This window comes from Myotis myotis, unplaced genomic scaffold (assembly GCF_014108235.1).
Source record: "Myotis myotis isolate mMyoMyo1 unplaced genomic scaffold, mMyoMyo1.p scaffold_m19_p_5, whole genome shotgun sequence".
Lineage (NCBI taxonomy): Eukaryota > Metazoa > Chordata > Mammalia > Chiroptera > Vespertilionidae > Myotis > Myotis myotis.
The window spans coordinates 109,528,230-109,554,319 of NW_023416357.1; the positions used below are offsets into that span (position 1 = coordinate 109,528,230).

The 26,090-nt window shown below is 42.8% G+C and overlaps 1 protein-coding gene and 1 non-coding gene across 2 annotated transcripts in view; one reads left to right on the plus strand and one right to left on the minus strand.

Moving 5' to 3' along the window:
- LOC118656596 (ATP-binding cassette sub-family A member 3-like) overlaps window positions 1–26,090 on the minus strand; it is a 231,346-nt gene that overhangs the window by 30,120 nt on the left and 175,136 nt on the right. The window contains exons 21-22 of the mRNA XM_036310024.1: window positions 13,024–13,149; window positions 12,629–12,823 (exon numbers count right to left, since the gene is read on the minus strand). Of these exons, the coding sequence (XP_036165917.1) occupies window positions 12,629–12,823; window positions 13,024–13,149 (321 nt within the window). The remainder of the gene's footprint in view (window positions 1–12,628; window positions 12,824–13,023; window positions 13,150–26,090) is intronic.
- On the plus strand, window positions 5,576–5,703 carry LOC118657191. The gene has a single exon (XR_004967916.1). It is a non-coding gene; the product is annotated as a small nucleolar RNA SNORA25 (small nucleolar RNA).

The following is a 26,090-nucleotide window of genomic DNA, read 5'->3' on the forward strand; positions in this document are numbered from 1 at the left end:
CAATAACTGTTACAGACATTTCATGTGAAAACTCTGACAAGTTTCACTGTTGCTTTACCCTCAGTGCGCGGAGGAGCCATTTCCATTTAAATACCCCCTGACCCAAGGATTACCTCAATGGACTGACTGCGCGGGTTTTGTAATTTCCTGAAAATGAGATTTCGATTTATAAAACAAGAAACCAATTAGTAACCAAATGAGGCGAAGTAGATCCACTAAAATTGACCTAATCCCACAAGCACAATTTAGGCCCGTTCTTGGCGAATGAATGATGAGCCCCAGTCTAGCATGAGCTCAAAGCATCGTCCAGCTGTGTTATTGCAAGCAGCAAAAATAAATTGATCGAGCTTTCCTTCGGAATGAATTTCGTACCCTTGACAAAATATGGTTGACAGACAGGCATCCTCACCTCCTTCACTCAGACAGGAAGGGGAGGATGAGAAGAGCTTCTCCTTCTACCATTCTTTTTTTTTTTTTTCCTTTTAATAAACAAACACTGTATCTCAAAAAAAAAAAAATAACTGTTACAAGAACAAATACCATATGATTTCACTTATATGTGCCATCTAAAGAACAAAATAAACAAACAAAATAGAAACAGACTCATTGATGCAGAGAACAACAGACTGATGGTCACCAGAATGAAGGGGCCTTGGGAATCTGGGTGAAAAAACTGAAGGGATTAAGAAGTACAGATTGGTAGTTATAGAATAGTTATAGGAATGTAAATTATAGCATAAGGAAGTAAATAATATTGTAATAACCATGTATGGTGCCAGGTAGGTACTTGAAATATTGGGGGAACCACTTTGTAAAGTATATGATTGTCTAACTATTATGTGTTCAACTGAAATTAATACAAAATAATATTGACTGTAAACTTTAATTGAAAAATATAAAAAAATTTCAGAATCAAACAAATACAATGTTATAAATTGATAAAAGGCCAATTCACCATGAAGATATAACAGTTATACACGTACATCAAACATCAGAGCTTCAAAGTATATGAAGTAAAGAGTAACAGATTTGAAGGGAGAAATAGACAGCTGAATAATAGGAGTTAGAGCAGCGGTTCTCAACCTGTGGGTCGCGACCCCTTTGGCAGTCAAATGACCCTTTCACACGGGTCGCCTAAGACCATCCTGCATATCAGATATTTACATTACGGTTCATAACAGTAGCAACATTACAGTTATGAAGTAGCAACGAAAATAATTTTATGGTTGGGTCACAACATGAGGAACTGTATTTAAAGGGCCAGAAGGTTGAGAACCACTGAATTAGAGTCCTTTTTTTTTTTAAATATATTTTATTGCTTTTTTACAGAGAGGAAGGGAGAGGGATAGAGAGCCAGAAACATCGATGAGAGAGAAACATCGATCAGCTTCCTTCTGCACGCCCCCCACTGGGGATGTGCCTGCAACCAAGGTACATGCCCTTGACCGGAATCAAACCCGGGACCCTTGAGCCCGCAGGCTGACGCTCTATCCGCTGAGCCAAACCGGTTCTGGCTGAATTAGAGTCTTGAATAGAGAATTTTTGAACAACACTGTAACCCAATTGGAACTAATGACATATACAGAATACTCAACCCAACAACAATAGGATACACATCGTTTATAAGTGTATATGAGGCATTCCTGAGAGAGACCATATAGTACGCCACAGATCAAGTCTAATACTTTAAAAATATATACAAAACATCTTCATGGCCACATTGGTATTATGTTGAAAATCATAACATGAGGAAAACTTGAAAATTTACAAGTATGTGGAAATTAAACAACCCTTTTTTTTTCAGCAACAAATGGGTTAAGAAGAAGTCACAAAGGAAATTAGAAAATACTTAAAACAACACACCAAAAGTTATGGAATGCATTGAAAGCAGTACTAAGAGGAACATTTTATAGCTATAAATGCTAACATTGAAAAAGAAATATCTTGCCCTGGCCAGTGTGGCTTAGCTGGTTCGGTGTCATCTGTGCACAGAAAGGAAATTCCCAGACAGGGCACGTGTCTGGGCTGCGGTTAAACCCTCACAGTGGGTGTGGGGGCAGCTGAGAGATGTTTTGCTCTCACATAGATGTTTCTCTCTCTCAAAAACCAATAGAAAACTATTTTTAAGGGAAAATCTCAAATCAATAACCTAACTTTACATCTTTAACAAGTACACAAAAGAATAATCTAAACTCAAATCTAGCAGAAAAAACAAACCTACTAAGAAGGGCTCCTGTGGCTAACTGGGCTCATTTTTGAAAAACAGAACCCAGCAGCCATTTCTACACAGAGGATCTCACACTACATGCACTTCAGGGAGCAGCCTGCCCTGGACCTCTTGCCTCTGCACTAAACTGCCCACTGCATGGTGTTTCTGCATCTGAGCCACCCCTTATGAAGGAGTCCTTGGAATTTGATTTCAACCAATAGGATGGAGGCTTCTCCCATCCAATCAGACCTGCACAGCTCTGACCAACCAGAGTGGCCCTATTTTGGTCAATCAGGACAGTCCCTTTTGGATCAATCAACTGCAAGGATTTAGAGTTCTCAGTCCAGGGGTGAGGACTTCTGTCCAGGGAAGCCAGCTCCCCACTGGCTCTAAGAGAGTAATTTCCTTTCAAGACTGAAGACTACATCCCCTGGCTGAGCTAAAACACTGAGGTTGTCTCACTGGAGCAGAGCGAAGCAGACCAGTGCAGGCCAGAACAGACTGGCACAGAGCAGAGCAGACCAAAGCACCGGGAGCAAACCAGCACGGTGCTGAGTAGACCAGCATGGAGCAGAACAGAGTTGTCTGGCCTTAGAGTTTTCACACCCTGCTGTATCACAGTTGAGCTGCTTTGCACTGAATAGAGTTTTCTTCTTCATCACACCCCAAATTGGGAATTCCTGATGGCCTTGAATTCCTGCCAATGACCATCAGTTGACAAAAGACATAATAAAGATTAGAATCAGGTAAATAAGTAAAATAGAGACTAAAATAACACTGGAGAAAATCAGTGAAACTAGAAGTTAGTACTTGGAAAAGATCACAGAGTTAACAAACCTTTACTACATGGACTAAGAAAACAAGGGAAGACACAAATCACTAAAATCAGAAGTAAAGTGTGAACATTACTACTGTTTTTATACAAATATGGGGTGGGCAAAAGTAAGTTTACAGTTGTGAATATGTGAAACACAGTTTATTCTTGTGTAATTTATTAATTATTACATTATTTTTCCATACAAACAACTATAAACATATTTTGCTCACCTGTGGGAACCATGCCAGGTCCCCGGATAGTCAAGGCCAGTGGGAGCACAGAGGCCTTGTTATCAATACACCAGAATGGCCAAAGGCCGCTCTGGGCATGTGCCTACATGGAATGTTCAAGGACTCTGAGCCTGAGAGTCCTAATCAGGCCAAGATACCATGATCAGGTGCAAGAACACACGGTACACTGTGCCCTTCAATAGCCAATATAATTGATGTCACTGTTGGCACAAAGCCTTCTTTGTCTAAATGGTATAAAAATAGGTTACTGACCTATTTATAGTTGGCTGAGGCAGGAGTGAGAAGAAGTCTGCTGGAGTATGAAGAGAGAGCAGCTGGGATGGAGTGTGAAGACGTCTGCTAGAGAGAGCAGCTGGGCAGGAGGGACAGGGGAAGCTGCTGAGCCAGAGAACTCAGATCACACTACAACAGGAGGTGGTGAGTCTAGGAGGCAGCGTGCGGCTGCTCAGATAATAGCTGTGGGTACAGAGACTGATGCTATTTTATGGGAAAAATCTATGTTCACCAGCCGGTGTCCGCTGCCTGCCTGCATGGACTGTGCTGTGAGGACTGTTCTGTCTGATGGCGATGTGGCCACTGGCTTCTGCAATGAAGACTCATCCTTATACACCCACAGCCTCTCATGGCTTCTCCGTCTAAGACCCGGGGCCCTAGCAGGTCCAGCCCCAGGCAGAGGCACTCGGACCCAACCCCTGTGACTAGCGAGCAGAGGATAAAGGAGGAACTAAGTTCCCAACAGTTTGCACAGTGGGCAGGGTTCGAGAAGAACCAGCCCTGGCGTAGTCGGATAGGGAGATTTAGAAGAATACATGGACTCAGCCATTCAGAGCCGGTCAGCCCAGCAGAGCTGTGCAGTGCTCTTGATGCTGGCTGACACCACCCCTGTATACAGATTATAAGGCACTACCGTGAATGATTGCACAGCAGCAAATTGGATAACCTAGATGAAATGGGAAAATTCCTAGAGACACAAATACTGAGACTGAATTAAAAAAATAAGAAAATCTGAATAGACTGATAACTAGAACAGGGATCAAATCACTAATCATAAACCTCCCAACAAAGAAAAGTCCTGAACAAGATGATTTCACTGGTGAATTCTACCAAACACTTCAAGAAGAATTTGATAGGGCAGAAACAGGATGCTGGGGAACCAGCTAGGATTGTGAGAAATATTAATCCTGCTCTGTTAACCGTGATTGTTTTGCTCTGATTAAGGAAGGCACATTCTAACCTGGCTGGCAGCCGCACTCTGGACCTGGGAGCTCACCTGGAAATGCAGTTCAACCTTTCCATTTGGAGCTGCCTATTAGCATGGAAGATTAACAACTTTGTTGCAGAAACTAAAGCCAGAAACCAGAATCTCCAGCCCTTTGAAGACCCTAGCTCTTTTACATATCTGTAAACTGCCCATTTGCCCTTTTGCCTACTTTCCTTTGTACTTCTACCAATATAAACAGCCGGCTTATGGTGGGGGGCAGAGTAGATTTTTGTGGATGACCTGCTGCTCTCCAGTACTGCCGGCAGTATTGGGATAAATGCTCATAATGATTCAACCCTGTCTCTGCTTAATTGACTCAAGTAGTGACAGGCAACATGGACCCATTGTTTATCCAGTTACAAATTAACAACAGTATTTCTTAAGTTGTTCCAAAATCTTAAGGACACTTTCTAATTCATTTTTCGATGCCAGCAATGCCCCAGAACAGCAGTTCTCAAGCTGTGGGTCGCCAACCTGTGGGTCGTGACCCCCTTTGGGGGTTGAATGACCCTTTCACAGGGGTTGCCTAAGACCATCGGAAAACACATATATAATTACATATTGTTTTTGTGATTAATCACTATGCTTTAATTATGTTCAATTTGTAACAATGAAAATACATCCTGCATATCAGATATTTACATTACGATTCATAACAGTAGCAAAATTACAGTTATGAAGTAGCAAAGAAAATAATTTTATGGCTGGGGGTCACCACAACATGAGGAACTGTATTAAACAGTCGCGGCATTAGGAAGGTTGAGAACCACTGCCCTAGAACCAAAGCCATAGAAAGAAAACAACAGACCTATATCATTTGTGAACAATGATGCAATACCCCCTGACATAATACTACAAAACATAATCAGTAGCCTGTTAAAAGGATTATAGACAATGACTAAGTGGGATTTATTTCTGGCATGTGAGTATGATTTAACATGAAAATCAATCAATTCAATACTCCACATTAACAGAATGAATAATCAACTTAATCGATGAAGAGAAAGCATTTGACAAAGTTTAATATGTGTCCATGTGGGTCATTTCAAAGAGAGCTTATGGGACTAAAACCAGGAGCTCTTAACGCTGTGACCTAAAATTGAAGTTCTCCATAGGATGTAATAGACACTCAATAGTGTCTATCTTGTCCTGAAGAGATATATGATTTAGCTACTTACATCAGTGATTGGTGAGGTGGGAAAGTAAATTTTCCAAGTTTAAAAAAAAAAAAAAATATGTGTCCATGATAAAAACACACAACTAACTAACAATAGAAGGAAATTTCCTCACCATAAAAAAGTAAATATAGAAAAATACACAGCTATCACCACACTCAATGGTGGAAGACTGAAAGCTTTCCTTCAAAGATCAGGAGCAAACCAAGGATGCATGCTTTCACCACTTCTATTTAACAAAGGATTGAAATTCTATACAGAGACATTTTCAAGAAAAATAAATTAAAAACATTCAAATTCAAAGCAAGTAAAATTACCATTGTTCACAGATTATATGATCCCATATGTAGGAAACCTCAGACACACAAAATCAGTTACAAGAGACAAATTTACCAAAGTTATTAAATACAAAATCAACATGCAAAAATCAGTCACATTTCTATACACAATGAATAGAAAAATTTACCAAAGTTATTAAATACAAAATCAACATGCAAAAATCAGTCACATTTCTAACAATGAATAATCCAAAGAGGAAATTAAACAACAACAACAATTCAATCAACAGTAACATAAAAAATAATAAAATACTTCGGAATAGAAATATTCTGAATAACCAAGGAATCAAAATGCATGTACACTAGCCTTGGCTGGTTTGGCTCAGTGTATAGAGCATCAGCCCTCAAATTGATGGGTCCTGGGTTCAATTCCAGTCAAAAGCATGCCTTGGGTGTAGGCTCGATCCCCAGCCCCAATCGGGTTGCATGCAAGAGGCAACCAATCGGTGTGTCTCTCTCACATCAATGTTTCACTCTCAATCTCTCCCCCTCCCTTCCACTCTCTCTAAAAATCAATGGAAAAAAATATCCTTGGGTGAGCATTAAAAGAAAATAACAAAATACATGTACACTAAAAACTACAAAACATTTAAAGATGACATAAATAAATGGAAAGTCATCCAATGTTCATAGATTAAGAGACTCAAATTAAGATGTCAAAGTTACCAAAAATTATCTACAGGTTCAATGCAATCTCTAGCAAAATCCTAATGATTTTTTTTTTTTTTGCAGAAATAGAAAAGCCCATTCTTAAATTTTGTGTGGGGAGCTTGAATCCCTAATTACTGAAAACAATCTCAAAACAGAAGAAATTTAGAGAACTCACACTTCCTGATTTCAAAACTTGCTTTAAAGCCACTGTAATACTGGCATAAAGACAGACATGTAGAACAATGAAACAAGATAGCTCAGAAACGACCCTTTGCAAAAATAGTCAAATGATTTTCAACAAGGGTGCCAAGGACACTCATGAGAGAAAGAGCAGTCTTTTCAACAAATGGTGCTGGGACACCTGTATATTCACATGAAAATACTGATTTTTAAAAAAAGATTTTTAAAATGATATATTTGTGAGAGAGAGGAAGAGGGAGGAAGGCAGAGAAAAACATTGATGTGAGAGTGAAAAATCAATCAACTGCCTTGTGCATGCCTCCTACCAGGGAATGAGCCCACACTAGGGCATATGCTCTGACCAGGAATCAAGCTGGCAACCTTTCGGTGCACTGAACAATGCCCAACAAACTGAGCCACACCAGCCAGGGTGCAAAGACTGAATTTTGACCCTTACCTTCTGCTATATAATAACTAACTTAAAATTGATTAAAAACCTAAAAATAAGTTCTAAAACTATAAAACTCTTAGAAAAAAACATAAGAAAAGCTCGTGATATTGGATTTAGTAATGATGTGTGAATATGAAACCAAAAGCACAGGCAATAAAAAAAAGTATATAAGTTGTACATCATCAAAATTTAAAAATTTTGTGCATCAAAGGATATTGGAAAGGCAACAGAATGAAAGAAAATATTTGCAAATCACACATATGGTAAGGGATAATTATCCAGATTACATAAAGAACTTTTCCAACAATAAAAATCAAACAACTCAAATTTAAAATGTACTAAGGATTGAGTAGAAAGTTCTTCAAAGAAGATATACAAATGGCCCATAAGCACATGTAAAGATGCTCAACATCAAAATCATTAGAGAAATGCAAGTCAAACCACAATGACATACCACTTCACACCCATTAGGATGGGTATTATCGATAAAAAACAAGAAAACAAAAAAACAAACAAGTGTTTGTGATGATGTGGAGAAAATGGAACTCTTGTGATTGCTGGTGAGAATATAAAATGGTGCAGCCACTTTAAAATACAGGATGGCATTTCCTCAGAAAATTAAACTAATTACCCTATAGTCTGAAAATCTACTTTTAGAAAAATATCCCAAATAATTGAAAGATATTTGGAGGAAAAACTAAGATGGCGGCATAGATAAACACCGGGAAATTGCTGCCTCCCACAACAATTGAAAACTACGTCAAAAACACAAAACGGACATCATCCAGAACTACAGGAAGGATGGCTGAGTGTAAATTCTACAACTAGAAGGAAAGAAAAGCACACTGAGAGCCAGAGGAGCTGCGGAAGTAAAGTGCAGATGTAGGGGACTCGCGCGCGCGGAAAAGGGCTGGCACCTGAGGACGCAGCTGTCTTTTTGAATCCGGAGGGAGTCACAAGCTCCCGACAGCTCTGAACTCTGGTTCCGGGAAGTCTCTGGGGACCCAGGACTCATACGGGGAGAAACTGGACTGTTTGGAAGCGGGCGAACTTGAGGGCAGCTTTCCCTCAGAGGTGCTTGCAGCCGTTACCGGGACACTGAGACTCGGGACTCCTTAGGGCAGGGCTGAGGCTCCGCCATAGCTGCTTGCTCCGCCCTTTGATTCCTTGAGCCCCCGCCCTACCCAGGCTGCGGCACAGGCTTTTGCATATGAATGCCCCGGCCCTTTGTAACCTGTAATTACCTAACTGCAGCCTGTCCAGACAGACCCAGAACTTCCAAGAGAAGGCCCAAGGCCCCACAGCGGCTTGCATTGCTTCACAGCTGAGCCTCATCAGGGCCAAAAAAAGGAAGGGGAAACTGCAGTTCTCTTTGTAGGTCCTGTGTGTAACCTCAGGCAGAGGCTAAATTAGCACCTCCTTAGATCCAAGAGCCAGTGTACCCAGTGGTCAGAGGGGGACCATCCAGAACACAACTCCTCAGATCCATAAGGTACACACTCAGGGTGCAGTCTCAGTGAGCACTAAAGCCCCACTGAAGCAAGTCTTGCCCCAGAAGGGTGTCTTCAGCACAGAAGTTCTCCCACTGCAGACACAGCTAATTCTCACTGCCAATTGGCCTGGAGGTCAATTCCTCCCAGTGATCCTACAACAACCAAGGCATAGCTACCTCAGGTAACTGGGGAGGCTGAGCCACTGGGCCCTACAGGACACCTAGCACACAAAGCCACTCTATCAACACAGGGAAGCAGCCAAAATGCGGAGACAAAGAAACAGGTCACAAATGGCAGAAATGGAGGAAAGCAAACGATTGGATATAGAGTTCAAGGCCACGTTTATAAGGTTTTTCAAGAATTTTATGGTAACCGCCGATAAATTTAATGAGTCCCTCAATAAGTATAGTGAGACCATGGAGGACATGAAAAAGGACCAACTAGAAATTAAGCATACACTGACTGAAATAAAGAATAATTTACAGAGATCCAACAGCAGATGAGAGAATCCCAAGAATCAAGTCAAAGATTTGAAATACAAAGAAACAAAAAATACCCAACCGAAAAAGAAAAAAGAAAAGAGATTCCAAAAATATGAAGATAGTGTAAGGAGCCTCTGGGACAACTTCAAGCGTACCAACATCAGAATTATAGGGGTGCCAGAAGAAGAGAGAGGGCAAGATATTCAAAACCTATTTGAAGAAATAATGACAGAAAACTTCCCCTACCTGGTGAAAGAAATAGACTTACAAGTCCAGGAAGCGCAGAGAACCCCAAACAAAAGGAATCCAAAGAGGACCACACCAAGACACATCATAATTAAAATGCCAAGAGCAAAAGACAAAGAGAGAATCTTAAAAGCAGCAAGAGAAAGACAGTCAGTTACCTACCAGGGAGTACCCATACGACTGTCAGCTGATTTCTCAACAGAAACCATGCAGGCCAGAAGAGAGTGGCAAGAAATATTCAAAGTGATGAATAGCATGAACCTGCAACCAAGATTACTTTATCCAGCAAAGCTATCATTCAGAATAGAAGGTCAGAGAAAGAGCTTCACGGATAAGAAAAAGCTAAAGGAGTTCATCACCACCAAACCAGCATTATATGAAATGCTGAAAGGTATTCTTTAAGAAGAGGAAGAAGAAAAAGAACTCTTACCATTTGCCACAGCATGGATGGAACTGGAGAGCGGATAAATACCACATGATCTCACTCATTTGTGGAATATAATGAACAACATAAACTGATGAACAAGGACTGATCCAGAGAAGGAGAGGCATTGATTGGACTGTCGGGCTTTGGGGGGAGGGTAGGGGAGGGTGGGGTAAGGGGGAAAGATCAACCAAAGGACTTACATGCAAGCATATAGGCCTAACCAATGGACACGGACAACGGGGGGTGGGGGGGTGAGGGCATGAGCGGGGGGGTGGGGGGTATAGAGGGTAACTTGGGGACAAGGACACATATGTAATATCTTAATCAATAAAAAATATATTAAAAAAAAGATATTTGTACACTCATGTTCAGAATAGCATTCAATAGCCAAGGGGTGGAAACAGCCCCAATATTTATCAATAGATTAATGGACAAAGCATGGTCCTTTTATAATGGAATATTATTCAGTCTTGAAATGGCATAAAATTCTGATACATATGTGAACTTTGAAAGGATTATGCTAGATAAAATGTCAGACATAAAAGAACAAATATTATATTAATCTACTGATATGAGGTACCTAGAATACTCAAATTTATAAAACCAGAAAGTAGAATAGTGGATACCAGGGAAGGAGGGGGATGAGGAGTTACTGTTTAACTGGTAGACATTCATTTTGAAAAAAATGCAGAAGTTCTGGAGATGGATAGTGGTGAAGTTTGCACAATAATGTGCGTGTCCTGAATGCCAATGAATTGCACATTCAGAAATGTTTATAATGGGTAAATTTCCCGTTACATATTTTTACCACAATAAAATGTACAATGTTAGAAACATTTTTAAAGCCCAAGGAAATGAAAAGATCACCTGTTATGTTTCAGATGAGCCAACTTGGAGAGATTCCTTAAAGACTGGAAAGCTCTCTCAGACTCACTGAATGCACCATTGCAAAAGGCTCCTTACTTGTCTGCACGATCTCTTTTTAAATTTGACACTTTATATGGACTATCTCTTTTGTTCCTAAGTTAGCCTTTTCTGTTTGGCACCATCTTCATTTGATTTTTCTGTCATTCCTCACAAACCTATGTCCCCCCAGGGGCTTGCTCAGTGGTGTGGATGGGGATTCTTAGGATGAGCCCCACTCACCCTTCCATCCAAGAACCACCTGACAGGACCCGCTCACCTTTCTTCATCATCTACCACTTCTTCCTCTAATTCCTCAACTTCTTCCAGTCTAGTGATCAAATGGCTCAATGTGTAAAATAACCGCTGTCTCATTCTCACAACTCTGAATAAATTCTAAGTCTTCCCTTTGTCTCACAGATAACTTTCTTCAAACTATAATCCAAATTCTTAGCTTCACCTTTGTTACCAGACTATTGTCGAATATTTTTGCAGCCCAGCCAATATAATGGTATGTAAGAAATATTTTAATAAAAATTTTGTAACTTAGTTTTTACAATATCCTGTTATACATAATTATTAATGATGAACTACAATTTTTGCTAATGACTGATTACTATAATCATGTTGCATTCATTTCCCTTCTGCGCCTTATGCGCAGGCGCACCATTTCTCTCCGCTAATACTAGCAGCGAATATTATAGCAGCCGACTGCCACGTCATTAGTCTTGGACTGACTTGTGTGGTGTGCACAACAGGAAATACTTTGCTTTTGGAGAACAAGAAAAATAGGTTTATTTGCATTACACTTATTAATTTGTGCAGTTATTCAGTGTCTGGTAAGTTAATGTTCAAGAAAAAATATTAATTTTTATTAAAATGTTCTATTATTTTATGTTAACAATGACTCATTTATTTCAGCCCTTTGTATTCAGCATGTCTCTATTGAAATAAACCTACGTTTCTATGAAAATTGAAGCTTTTGGAGGTTTTTTGCGGCCCACAGAAACTTACACCTTGATTATTTGGCCCGTGTTAGCCTTTGACTCTGACATGCTTGTCCTACAATATGCAGGCTCTCCTAGCACTATCTTCTGATGTTATGATGGTGGTTCTCTGTGAACTGGAGAGGAAAGAATGCACCATCCAGGCTCCCATTACCACCTTAGTGCAGCCCTAGTGCATCAGTGCGGTTCATCAGTGCGGTTCTAGTCACTAAAGCCAATGGACCCTATTCCGGCTTTACCGTGCCTGAGACTTCCTTGAACTTGACATCTTTGCCCATTTTCCCTTCTTGAATGTTTTCCCCACTTGGTTTCTTTTCAAGGTTATGTCCTCTCATGTAGCACGCGCAGCTAATGACTGGCTTTTCAGGGATACAGAGGCCAGCTATCTGGTTTCAATTTGGGATTGCTCAGTCAGGCCATCCTGTTCCCCCCCAAGAGGAATCAAAGCTTCAGTTTGCAACTCAATTTCAGGTCACCTTCTCCTTCAGGCCAGTCTTTCTTTCCTTACAGCACCCTGTCTGGCATATTCTAGATATTGATAGAACTTACCTTTTACACTAACAGTTTCAAACATACTCTTGATTTTGCTTTTGATGCTTCACTATCTCTCCAGAATCTGTGTCAACAGTATCATATCAATTCCTCCCATAATTCCTATCTATTCTCTCCTGCCATCTGCTGTTACCAGTACCCCACTCATCATGCACCTCACATCTCAGACAGTAATAGAGTCTTACCTTGTGGATATTGTCAGTGATGCTCAAGCCTTCAATGAACACATGCCCAGATGTAGCAGTCTCTTCTCCAGTCAAAATTTGGAAGGTAGTAGTTTTTCCAGCTCCGTTGAGTCCAAGCAATCCAAAGCACTCCCCCTTTTGGATTGTAATGGAGATATTTTTCACAGCCAGAATGACTGGACACTTAAAATAGATCTAAAAAAAGCAATATAGTAAAGAATATTTGTAGGTCAAGTAAAACAACCCCATGGACCACTATCTTCAGACAATAAAAATTCCTCCATTACACTGGGAAATATACACAGATCCCAAAGAAGTATAGTGAACCCTGGACACCAATGGCATGCTCTGGGGTGGCAATGAGCCAGCTTATGCTGGACAGTGAAAGATGTTACCTTTATGAGCTCCTTAATAAGTACTGAAGAATTCAGCAGCTCCTGCGGCTGCTCCAGGATCCTCTTTCTTTCATTTTCTACGTCTTCATCTTTACATTCCCCGGATAACTCCTCAGACACTTTCCCCTATATTTTCAAGACAAAAATTACAAAAGTGGATACCCTTTAGACCTCTGGTCTAGACTGAATGGCTTCATGAAACCTAAACTGGAGGATAATCTCAAAGATGTCAAAACTGAAGGTTTGAGTCAATTCAAGAAATTTCTTGATATCAGCTCAGCATCCCATGTACACCTTGACTAAGTTTTAAATAATAAATAGTTCATCACTAGAATGAGGGGGTAGCCCAGAGGAGAAGGAAAGGTTATTTCATATACTAGAAAGAGTGTGAATTAACATGCTAATTTGTAAAATTTAAATCTTTAAAAGATAGAATTTAAAATATTCAGGTAAATGGGTGTGGTTTATTTGTTGTTTGTTTTGTTTTTATCACTCAGATTCTTAAGAAAGAAGTTATCTCAAGAGGATAAAAAACTAAAAAATACAGTCATAAAATTTTAACAATAAATAAATTTTGCCAAAAAGAAACAGTGAGAGCTAAAAAAATCAGCAAGACTTAACTAGATATAGAGTTCAAAACCACGGTTTTGAGAAGAAGAACAAGAAGGAGGAGGAGGAGGAGGAGGAGAAAAAGGTAAAGATAAAAATTATGAACAACAAAGTGACAACAAATACATATCTATCAACAAGTGAATCTAAAAATCAAGTGAATAAAAAAATCTGATGAACAGAATAAACTGGTGAATATAATAGAATCAGGGGCATAGAAAGGGAGTGAATGACAATTCTCAGCGGGTAGAAGTGTAGGGTGCAGGAAGTGCCTGGACAAAAATCATACACCTATGGACGAGGACAGTGGTGAGGGGTAAGGGCATGGGGTGGGTGGGAACCGGGTGGAGGGGAACTATGGGGGGGGGGGAGAGGAACAACTGTAATAATCTGAACAATAAAGATTTATTTTAAAAAATAATAAATAAAGCTATGCTCCAAGCATGGGGCTGTTCTGTTAGACATCAACAGCTCCTTTATTTGTTAGATTTTGTAAATAAAACTTGCCCGTAGTTTCTTGAGGAAGGAAAGGTAAATGTAGAGGCATGGGAGAAGGTAGGAAAGCAAGTTATAGATCTTTACATAGCTGAAGGTCCAGAGGGAATTTCTGCCTCTCCTTTTAGTCTGTGGTCCCTGATTCGGGACTGCCTAGAGCCCACTTCGGAAAAGGAATGAATGAATGTGGCAGGGGAATCAACTGAAGGACTTGTATGCATGCATATAAGTATAACCAATGGACACAAGACACTGGGGGGGTAGGGGAGGCTAGGGGAAGGTCAAGGGGAGAAAAAAAAGGAGACATATATAATACTCTTTGTAATACTTTAAGCAATAAAACAATTAAAAAAAAAAAAAAAAGACAGATGGGGGAAGGTTACCAGAGGCTTCCGACTCCACCTGTACCATTGGTGCCTCCGCTGCCTCTTCCAGTCCCTGGGGCTACAGCTCCTGTGGGGGAGAGCCTCTGAACAATGTGCTTCCTCCCCAAAATGAATGAGAATTGGAGGAGGAGGCAGCAAGGGAACAGCGCCAGTTTGAATGGGATGGTGGGGGTCTGATGCTAGCATCCAGGGAGTTTACTGTTGCTCATAAGCCTCTCCTTTTACCCCCAAAACAAGCAGAAACAAATATAGTGCCTTTGTCTCTACTCCAGCAGACTCGTAAAGGCCAGGCAGGCTGGGGAAGATATGTCAGGATTCAGTCTATATCCTGTATTTGAGCAGCCTGGTCCTCAGAATCCAGGCCAGATGCTCCGTGGCCGTCAGTCTATACCTTTTAAGACTTTGAAGGAGTTAACACTTCTTGTCCTATGTATGGACCAACCTCCCCCTTTGTGCTGGGGTTACGAGATGCAGTGTCTGAGGAAGCCGTGGCTCCTGGTGACTGGAATGCTGTCGGGAAGGCTTCTCTCACCTGGAGATCACTTACTGTGGAAGTGTAATTGGGCAGAGCTTAGTGCGGAGCAGGCCAGCAGAAACCACACTCATGGGGGACCCATTACAATTACTATGCTCATGGGCACCGGGCCTCATGGGGCTTTGCAGGCTCAGTTAGTATACCCCACACGAGCTTATCAGCAGATAAAAATCTGTGCCGCCAAAGCCTGGAGGCAACTACCAACAAAAGGGGAATAATCTCTAGACATAAGCATGATTAGGCAAGGCCCTGAGGAGCCATATCATGATTTTGTGGCTGTTTGTTCCAAGCCATAGGCAGGGTTGTGGCTGACCCCAAGGCTGGAATGATACTTGTGAAACAATTAGCTGTTGAAAATGCAAATGGAGTATGTTAAGAGGCTTTAAGTCCCCACAAGAAGAACGGTCCTGGACATGATTTCATCCGTTTGTGCTGACCTTGGACCAGCCTACGTGCAAGGTGCAGTATTAGCTGCCGCCTTAGAAGAAATGTTGTTTGCTGGTCAGCAGAAAAGGAAAGGGGGTTGCTTTAACGGTGGCAAACTAGGGCATTTTGCTAAAAACTGCAGTGCTGGAAATGGAAGTCAACAGGCTACAGGGAGTGGACACAAGCAGCCTGGACTATGTCCAAGATGCAGGAGAGGAAAGCATTGGGCAAATGAATGCCGCTCCAAGACTGATGCTGATGATAACTCAATGCCCCCTAGGCAGGGCCCGGTCCCACCAAACAGTAGGGGCCTTATCCTTGACCCCACTGCAGCCTTTACAGCCGACTCAGTCCCAAAGCCAACCGTTCGAAACCTTTTTGTGCCACCCTGGGAAGTGTAGGGTTGGACCTCAGTCCCACCTCCCGATGTGTACTAATCCCTGAGATGGGGCCTCAGGCGATTGCTACGGGAGTGTATAGTCCCCTACCCACAAGCACGATGGGATTAATTTTAGGGAGGAGCAATTTGACATTGAAAGGATGTCAAGTTCTCCCTGGGGTGATAAATCAGGACTATACTGGAGAAATTAAAGTAATGGCACAAACAACTAATACTATGATTCAGGTTTTACCAGAAACAAAAATAGCACAAATTCTCCCTCTGCCCTACTATCCAGAAGGGCCGCCTTTAACCGGTCAGCCCCGTGGTGCAGTGGGCTTTGGATCCAGCGACTCAGTATACTGAGCAAGAATAGTTAAGCAGAGCTAGCCTGAGTGAGAACTAAGGATTAATGGGAAGCCTTTTAAAGGGATTATAGATATTGGAGCTTTCAGACACTGGCCGCAGGCCTGGCCTTTAAACCTCATGGCTTCCGAATTGCAAGGAGTGGGCCATGTTACTCAACCCTTGCAGAGTGCTCAACTCCTTCGATGGGAAGATCCAGATGGAAATACAGGCTATTTTCAACTTTATGTATTGCAACATTTACCTGTTAACGTATGGGGATGAGATACGCTGGAGCAGATGGGGGTTTTAGTAACAAGTCCCATTTCCACTGTTACTTCTCAAATGCTTAATCAAGGATTTCACCCCCTAAGGGGATTTAGGAAAGAATCAGCAAGGGAGGCATTCATCTATTCCCATGTCCACTCAAAAGGGGAGGCACGGATTAGGTTACCAGAATTTTCAACAGGGGGCTTGATTATCTCTCCCACCCAGAGTACAGCAGCTAAAATGACCTGGCTTGCAGATACCCCTGTCTGGGTTGATCAGTGGCCCCTGAAGTTAAAAGCTGCATAAGAGTTGGTTCGAGTACAGCTTGAGGCAGGACATATTGAACCCACTCACAGTCCATGGAACACACCCATATTTGTAATAAAGAAAATATCTGGTACATGGAGACTATTGCAAGACTTAAGGGCAATTAATAAAACCATGGAGATTATGGGGCCTTTTCAGTCAGGGTTACCAGCCCCAACAGGTATCCCATTGAAATACCATTTATTAGTATTAGATTTTAAGAACTGTTTTTTTACTATTCCTCTCCATCCTGAGGATTGCAAAAGATGTGCATTTAGTGTCCCTGCAATACATTTTAAGGAGCCCATAAAGAGGTACCAATGGAAAGTATTGCCTCAGGGCATGGCCAATAGTCCTACCTGATGTCAGGATTTTGTGGATGCAGCCATACATCCTATAAGGAAAAAATATCCCAAGGCTTATATTATTCATTATATGGATAATTCATTCTCTTAGCTCATAATCATGAAACGCTTCTAAATACTATCTATATAGATTTGCAGGGTTCCCTGCATTGTGCAGGATTATGCATAGCACCTGAAAAGGTTCAAAGGACATTTCCTTTTTCTTATTTTGGCAACATTATTGAGGGGAAAAACAATAAAACCTCCGAAAATTCAAATTCAGACTGGCACTTTACTTACATTAATTGACTTCCAGAAATTATTAGGAGATATTCAACCTGCTTTAAAATTAACTACTGCTGACTTAAGCCCTTTATTTAATATACTTAGGGGAGATTCATCTCCATCGTCCCCATGCTGCTTGGACAGCCCTACATAAAGTTTAGGATCCCTAAAGTTCAGCACAGGTTTTAAGTTCCTTTACAGGTTTTAATTTTCCCTACTACACATACACCCACTGGGGTCATTTGGCAAGCTCCTGGAGTTGTTGAATGGCTATCTTTGGCTTATTCTCCGACCAAGGTATTAACTCCTTCCCATGATTCAGTTTCCCAGCTAATAGCTTGAGCCCGCCTTCAAACAGGCCAGTTAGTGGGCCAAGACCCTGACCTCATTGTAGTGCCATTTACAGCTATACAGCAAGACTGGCTCTGGCAATGATCAAGTTGGCAATTGCCCTTCCTAATTACTCCGGACAGGTTGATAACCATTATCCTGCAAATAAAGTCTTATATTTTCTCTCAGTTACTACGTTTACCTTCCCAAAGATAGTGAAATCACAACCTATACCTCAAGCACTAACCATTTTTACAAATGGATCCAGTTCTGGAAAGGCTGGATCTACTGCAACAGGGGAGCAAAAGTCCTTCAAACCCCTTATATTTCAGCACAATGGGTAGAAATACAAGCTCTTATTTATGCCTTGACAGACTTTGCTACAGAGCCCATCAACCTATATAGTGATAGTGCTTATGTGGTAAGTATGGCCAAAATTATTGAAACAGCTACTATATGGCACACTAATTCAGAGGAACTCTTTCATTTATTTCTCAGCCTTCAAAAGGTTATTAGAGAACAACAATTTTCCTGCCTTATTGGTCATATCCAATCTCATTCAGGTCTCCCTGGTCCGTTAGCTATAGGCAATGATGCTATTGATTGCCTCCTTGCTGTAATGCAAAAGGCTACCCCATTTTCTCTTGCCCAGTCCTCCCACGCATTGCATCATCAAAATGCTGCTGCCTTGCACAAACAATTCAGTATTTCTCAGGAGCAAGCTTATCAAATTGTTAAGCAGTGCTCTCAGTGTGTAATTCATTGCCCTGTACAATCGTTACGGGTTAATCCTAGGGGTCTTAAACCTAATCAAATTGGCAAATGGATGTCACCCACATCCCAGAGTTTGGCAAGCATAGATGAATACATGTTAATGTAGATACCTGCACCCGCTTTATCTTTGCAACTCCCCAAACAGGGAAAAGTGCCAAGCATGTAATTAATCATTGCTTAGCCACCTTTGCAGTACTAGGTCCTCCCTTAGAGCTAAAAACAGACAATGGACCCACATATGCTAGTTCTGCTTTTCAGCACTTTTGTCAGCAATATCAAATTTGTCATAAAACTGGTATCTCTCACAACCCTCAAGTTCAAGCAATAGCGGAAAGAGTCAATCGTACTCTTAAAATGCAATTACTAAAACAAAAAAAGGGGGAGATGAATGTTACCTCAAAATAAACTCAGTCATGCTCTTTATACTTTAAATTTTTTGAATTGCGATGCAGAGGGTTGTACAGCCGCTGAAAGGCATCGGGCTCCAGTACAATAGCCTCCACTGGGTTAACCCAGTGGAAGGATGCACAAAATGGACAATGGTTTAGTCCAGTAATGATGTGGGGCAGAGGTTGTGTTCATATCTTTCCAGAAGGAGCAGTTCAGCCAATTTGGGTGCCAGAACGTTACGTGCGTCACCATAATGGACCCAGAGAAGCTCCTTGTCTCTTCGTTCAAAAGACTGAGAGTTGCCCCAATGATAGCAATGTGGAAGAAGAAGAAAACGAAGGCTATGCAAGGGGCCAAGGGGCCAATGTGCTAGGGCGAGGGACTGTGCCATGGAAGGGTTACAGAATGTTATAGAATGTGCTGAGGGGAGGAAATAAGACATGAGAAATTGAATGTGCTCGAAGGGAGGGGGATGTACGAGGGAGGATTGTGTTCAAGGATTGTGTCAGGGTAACCGTGGAAGCAGGATTGTGTCAGGGTAACAGTGGAAGAAAAATTGTTAGATTGTCTTAGAAAAACAATGAATTATGATATGCTCCAGGCAGGTGTGACTCTGTTTACCCCCTTTGTGCTTGTGAACTCTTTATGAACTTTTAATGGAATGCTTTGTAATTGATTTTTAACACTGCTTTGCTACATAAAGATCATACTGCACCCTTGGTCTCCGCCACATGCTCCGAATCTCCCAGAGGGGGAGATAGGCGCTGTGGTCAGCTGGCCAGCTTAATAAAAGGCTCTTAAATTTCAATTCTGAGTCAGTGGTCTATCTCGTTGAGCCAACACATAACAGCCAACATGGGGTCAGCTGAAGAAGCTAACAACTGAAGCCCAGCAGATGGTAGAAAAGCAAGAAGTGGAAGCTACTCCTTCAACCATGTTTCTGGCTATGCTAGCATTGGTTAGCTGCCAGTCTTCTGCAAAGTCTTGCACAGCCAAGTCCAAGGACACCAGAGCAAAAAAGAAACTATCATTTTGTAGCCCAAAATGTTAAACATGACTGTAGTTTGATTTCTCTCTTATTGCTGTGTTGCTTTAGGATTGTTTTGTTATTGTTTTAATAGCCAAAGTTATGTTCAAGTTTATTTTTATTGTAGTAGCTTAAAAACAAAAAAGGGGATGATGTAGGGAGTGGCTCTAGAGTCAAGCCTCCGGCTGACCTGTGGCAGGGTCACAAACAAGTCCCAGCCTGGAGGGCAGAGCTCTCCTAGCATAATTAAGCCTGACCTTGTAGCCCTCCCTAATTCCTTCCTAAGTAGCTAATCGGCTGTGGGAAGTGCAGCAAGTGTTGCCAAAACAAGAACATTTGTGTACATGTTACTCTACCCTTGTTTCATCAGACTATAAAATAAAGCATCAGCTTGCAGGCTGGGTCTTTTGTGTCCTCATCCAAGCATGGGAGATCCACCAAGCCCCAGCTATATTCTCTTGTCTGTCTTTTCTTCAATCCTTCACCACACCTCCTCAGGTTTACCCTTGGCTGTGCTGGCAGTGCACAGGGAGCCATCGCCCTGGCTTCAGTCAACCCAAGTTTGCTACTCTGAGAGCAGTAGGCAGTAGCAGCTCATTCTGGGCTAGCTTCTGAATATACTCAGGTGACTCTATTGCTGGCCTCCATTAGACTTCCCTCTCTTAATGGCCCTCCCGAACCAGCCAAGGAGGATGGTGGATTGGGAGTCTCTCCTTCTCCATTGCTGACCCTCTATCCCACACCAACAATCTTCTCTAGGTGAGTGATGTTCCACAATTTCCCTTGTCTTGAGTCTTCTGCCAACTCACTCTCACTGACTTCTTAAAAATCCTCTCATTGCAAAAGTCTTAGCACTTGGTCAGAAGAATCCTCAGCCATTGGCTTTGGGTCCTTCTGGATTGGGGACACCCAGTCTGGAGGGTCACTCCTCATTTCTCGTGATGATTGGTTTAGCAGTTGGGATGCCTGCCCTAAACAGTCAACTTTGGATTTGGGGTCTGTCACCCTTCCTCTCTCGTGGCCCACGCCACACTCCCTCTGTACACTCATGGGGGAGATCATGCCTAAACACCTCATTTTCCTTTGTAACACTATTTGGTCACAATATAAACTAGATAATAAGTCTTAATGGCCTGAGAACAGCACTTTCAATTTTAACACTGAAAGGGTGAGGGCTATGCCCTCCATCTTGCCCCAGGGTAAGGGCTACGCCCTCCATCTTACCCTGGATCCTCCATTTTTGGGCAGCCATGTGCTCGGCAAGGAGCTTCATCCAGGAAGCCCAAGCCTCTGCTAGCCACACCCAAGATTTCTTTAAACTAACCAATGACAATCAAGGGACATGAGCGCCATAGATATGACCATATCCTGTGTAACAAAACACCGACTTGCGCCCGGCCAATTGGCAGGGCCCACAGTCCTCTCTCCTCCCCTTACTCCAACCCCCCTATTAAACCCCTCTTCCCACAGGGCTCTCACACTCTCTTGGCTGCTTGCCGCTGCGTCCGCGAGTGTGGCTGATGGGGGGCCCAAACTAGTTTGAATAAAGACTCTCTGCTTTTGCATTGGACTCGGCTGGCTCCCTGGTGAACTATTGGGGATCTTGAAATCTGGGCATAACAAACACATTGCATGATTTAGATCATTGCTGTAACCACAATGGAAATTGGTCAGTGATTGGCTGTTTTCACCATTCAGTCCAGACCCTCTCTCTGTCAGTCCTTCTCTACCCATTAGATCCTTCTCCTTCACACAAAACCTCTTACCCAACACTTCTTTTTTAAAAAAAAATATATATATTATTGATTTTTTTTACAGAGAGGAAGGAGAGGGATAGAGAGAAACATCGATGAGAGAGAAGCATCGATCAGCTGCCTCCTGCATACCCCCTACTTGGGGATGTGCCCGCAACCAAGGTACATGCCCTTGACCGCAATTGAACCCGGGACCCTTGAGTCCACAGGCCGACACTCTATCCACTGAGCCAAACCGGTTAGGGCTACCCTAACACTTCTGATTCTGAATCTACTTTTGACCCACCGACCTCCACCCACTTTGCCGGAGACCAATTACAGCATGACAGCAGGGCTGCATCTGGGAATGGTTGAAGGCATTTCCCCAAACCTGAAAGGGGATTATTGCTTGGCTGCCAGACAGTTAAAGGGCATCTTAATCTACATGTTATTGCCTCCTACTGGCCAAACACCTGAACAGCTGTAGGCTAATTTCCGCATTCTGACAATGGACTCTGTACCAAACCCTGACCCTTTGAAGTGTATATCTCTGCCTCACCTCAGGACAAGTTGTGTTAATAAAAAGCATGGGGCCCTGGGGACAAGGAGAACCTAAGGCCTTAGACTTAAGACCATAGAACTTAGCTCCTTTAGCTAAGCTCCTCTGACCCCTAAAATGCCATTCAAAATTATATCTTGTCTCCGGACTCTTTATTAGTCTCTGGACTCTTATTTAACATCTACTCACAGCCTTCTCCAGATTCCTGAACCCTTCTTGATGCTGGGACAAGAACCCCTGCACCCCTTATACACCCCCACAGTAGATTCCAAAAACCTATACCCTCTTAACCAGCAACCATCTTCTTTCCTGGCTCTTGAGAGCTGAAATCCTGAGAACTTGAGCTTAAATATAGCCTTTTCCCCACCTAACACTCACTCTTGGGCCATCCAAAGACCACCCTCCTCAACAGCCACTTCTATTCCTGCACCCACTCTACTATGAGAGAGGTAGCAGGAACTGAGGGTATTGTCTGGGTACACATCCCATTTTCCATGTCTGACCTTGCACAGATTGAGAGGCATCTCAGGTCTTTTTCCACAGACCCAACCACATTTACCAAGGAATTTGAGTCTCTGACCCAGTTCTATGACCTACCTGGCAAGGCATCTATGTCATCCTGTCCTCCTCTCTAACCCCAGAGGAGAAGGATAGCATTTGGTTAGCAGCTCAGGACCATGCCCATGCCCTCCATAGACAGAACGTAGCAGCAAACCCTGTTTGGCACTGATGTGTTTCCCTAAACTGACCAGAGATGGGACTATCAGGTTAATTCTCCAAAGCACCAGCTCTATAGCTATATAATCACCTGTCTCATTGCTAGGCTCAAAAAGGCTGCCCATAGGTGCTCAACTATGACAAACTTAATACAAATCACTTGGGGCCCTGATGAAAACCCAGCTCTCTTCCTCTCCTGCCTCATAGAGGCCTTACAGAAATTTACCACCTTAGACATGACCTCCCCAGAGGGAACCCTTCTGAACACCCATTTTATATCCCAACTAGAGGCCTGGTACATGAAATTCATGCAGGGGGAGGAGTGTGACCCTCAATCCAGCCTGTACCTCTTCAATCTGGGACCCCTTGGGGGATGTCCAACTGCCGGTTTAGGCCTGATCCCTAAACTGGCACATGGACATCCCTCTCACAATCCGGGACTGCTGGCTCCTAACCGCTTGCCTGCCTGCCTGCCTGATTGCCCCTAAAAACTTCTTCCTGCCAACCTGATCACCCCCTAACCACTCCCCTGCCAGCCTAATTGATGCCTAACTGCTCCCCTGCCCGCCTGATTGCCCCCAACTGTCCTCCCCTGCCATGACCCACCTCCTCTGCCAGGACCTGCCTCCTCTGCATGAGGTGGCAGAGACGCTGGGACCAGCCTCCTCCACGCCATGTGGAGCTGTGGGACCCCCAGGCCTCACCGCATGAAGCACCTGCCGGACCCCACCTCTACTGTTCATGTGGCCATCTTGTGACAGCCATCTTGTGACGAAATTGCGTGAGAAGGTGTGAGGACCACCTAGGCTTTTATTAGTATAGATCAGCCCTGTCATATGCCATAAACTTCAAGAAGTAAACACAGGTTCACAAACCCTTCAAAAAGACCTCCTTAATATGACCTTTTAAGATATTTAATAATAGAAATGACGAGCTCCAAAAACAGAGGTGAGATCAGGCCAAGACTAAGGCCCAGCAGGTGGCCTTTATTCAGCTCCTAGCCACCACTCTTACAACCTCCAAATGAAGTGCCAGTCCTCCAAACAAAGGTAAGTCAGAGGTTAAGCCTCCTCCAGGCCGATGCTTCAAATGCAACAAGGAAGGACACTGGGCCAACTCCTGCCCAAACCCAAGACCCCCGCCTGGGCCCTACCCAAGGTGCGGAAGGGAAGGTCACTGAAAATCAGACTGAAGTCTGACCCCTCCAGGTCAGACCTCAGCCAATCCAGCAAGGCAGCCGTTTGGATCCAGTGTGAGGCTCCCAGACCACCTGGGACTGGCCACTGGAGACTGAAGCTGCCCAGGCCCTTACAAGGCCCTACAGACTTATATCACCAGGACAGAGCCTTGGGTAATGATTGTGGTGGCAGGTAAGCTGATCACATTTTTAAATTGACACTGGGGCCACTCATTCTGTCCTCCCAAATTTTCTGGGACCATTTGAACTCATGTATGGAAGACCCTTCTTATTAGAAAACTTCCCTTCCACAGGTACCCCTCTAGGAGACTATGTCCCCATTTTAAGTCTCATCCAACAATTATTGAGGGAACATGCTGATTAGATCCTCCCCTACTCCTCAACAGCCAGGGGACTGGGTCCTCCTAAAGAAAATCCATCCATCAGATAATTTCCAGATTAAAACCCATCCCCGGGACACCTCATCCCATGAGCTGGAGTCCCCTAAGTATCACAGTCCTACCAGACTCTACCTTACCTGCATCCCAGAAGAGGATGAATTAGTGAATACCCCTGCATGTGCCTTCTATATACTGACCCTAATAACCCTGACTTCCCTGAAAGCCCAACTCCTTTCCCAATACAAATCCTCTAGGACCTAGGTCCTGCCCCCCTTCCTTCCCAGCAGGACTCTCATCCTTCCATGGGATGCTCTACTGCAGGGGGACTTTGATTACCCATGGGAAGAGATTTCCTTTCTTCTAGATCCCAAACATACCTTTTTCCTCCCTTGGGACAATTCTGACCTTGGAAGAGGGGATTAGCTCTCCTTCTCATCCTATTTCAACCCTCTACTCCTACTTTTACAGAAAACTTTCTCAACTCCACTCATCTCAAACAAATACGTAACCTTACCCATTCCATCCTAAACCAGACCAATTCAGCCTTAGCCAGGAATTTCTGGCTATACTTTTTCCTCTTCTCTTCAGTGTATACCACCATTCCTATACCAATCAAGAGATGGAATCAGGCAAAAATCATTCTAGCTTATAAAAAGGAAAAGGAAAGTATATTTCTTAAAACGTCAAACACCCTTCCAGGTAATTACCCTAAAGCCCAGGCATCAAGCCTCCTTTCATTTCTGTATGTATATTCTACCTCTTACTAAGGTAGTTACTTCCTCCCTGCGGGTCACTTTACACACCCACTAATCGCCCACACTCTTTGTGTTTTACAAGGTCACAAGGCAATATAGCAATAGGCCACCTCCCATCATCAACTTGCAACACCACAGTCAGCCTTGAACTACTGAATGGCCATTGGTCCCAACGGGTTGACAATGAGGTCTCCCCCAGAAGCCAATGGTTATTTCCTACAGTTGGTCTGTTTTACTTCTTATCTAACCATCTAGAAGACCCAAAGTTTCAACAGCTTCTTTCCTTCCTTTACACTTTTCCCTTGGATAACAGCCCATTCTAGCATTCCTACCCACTTTCACTACAATAGAATCTCAAGCACTCATCTGTCACCCCCTTACCAGTAGAGCCATGGCAACTACACTCTTGGTTTAGAGTGCAGAACCAGGAAGAGAAACCTCATATCCTTTAATCACCTCTTCTCTCTACTCCTTTCAGCTTTTCTCCATGATCAGGGATTTTTCTTCCTCGGTGGGGAAAACACATACATCTGCCTCCTGACCAGCTGGATAGGAACCTGTACTCTCTATCTCTCATTCAATGTAGATGTAGCCACCAATAATCAGTCTTTACATTTTCCCGTAACCTACCATATCTGACACAAAGGTCAGTCCAGATAATCCCTGTCCTCATAATCCTCTGCATCGGAGCAGAGGTTGGAACTGGCATAGAGGACCTAACCACTACTCTATCATATTCTTAAATCCTGTATCAGGATCTACAAGAAAGCCTAGATGCATTGCCAAAACTTTAGTTCAAATTCAGGATCAGATAGACTCACCAG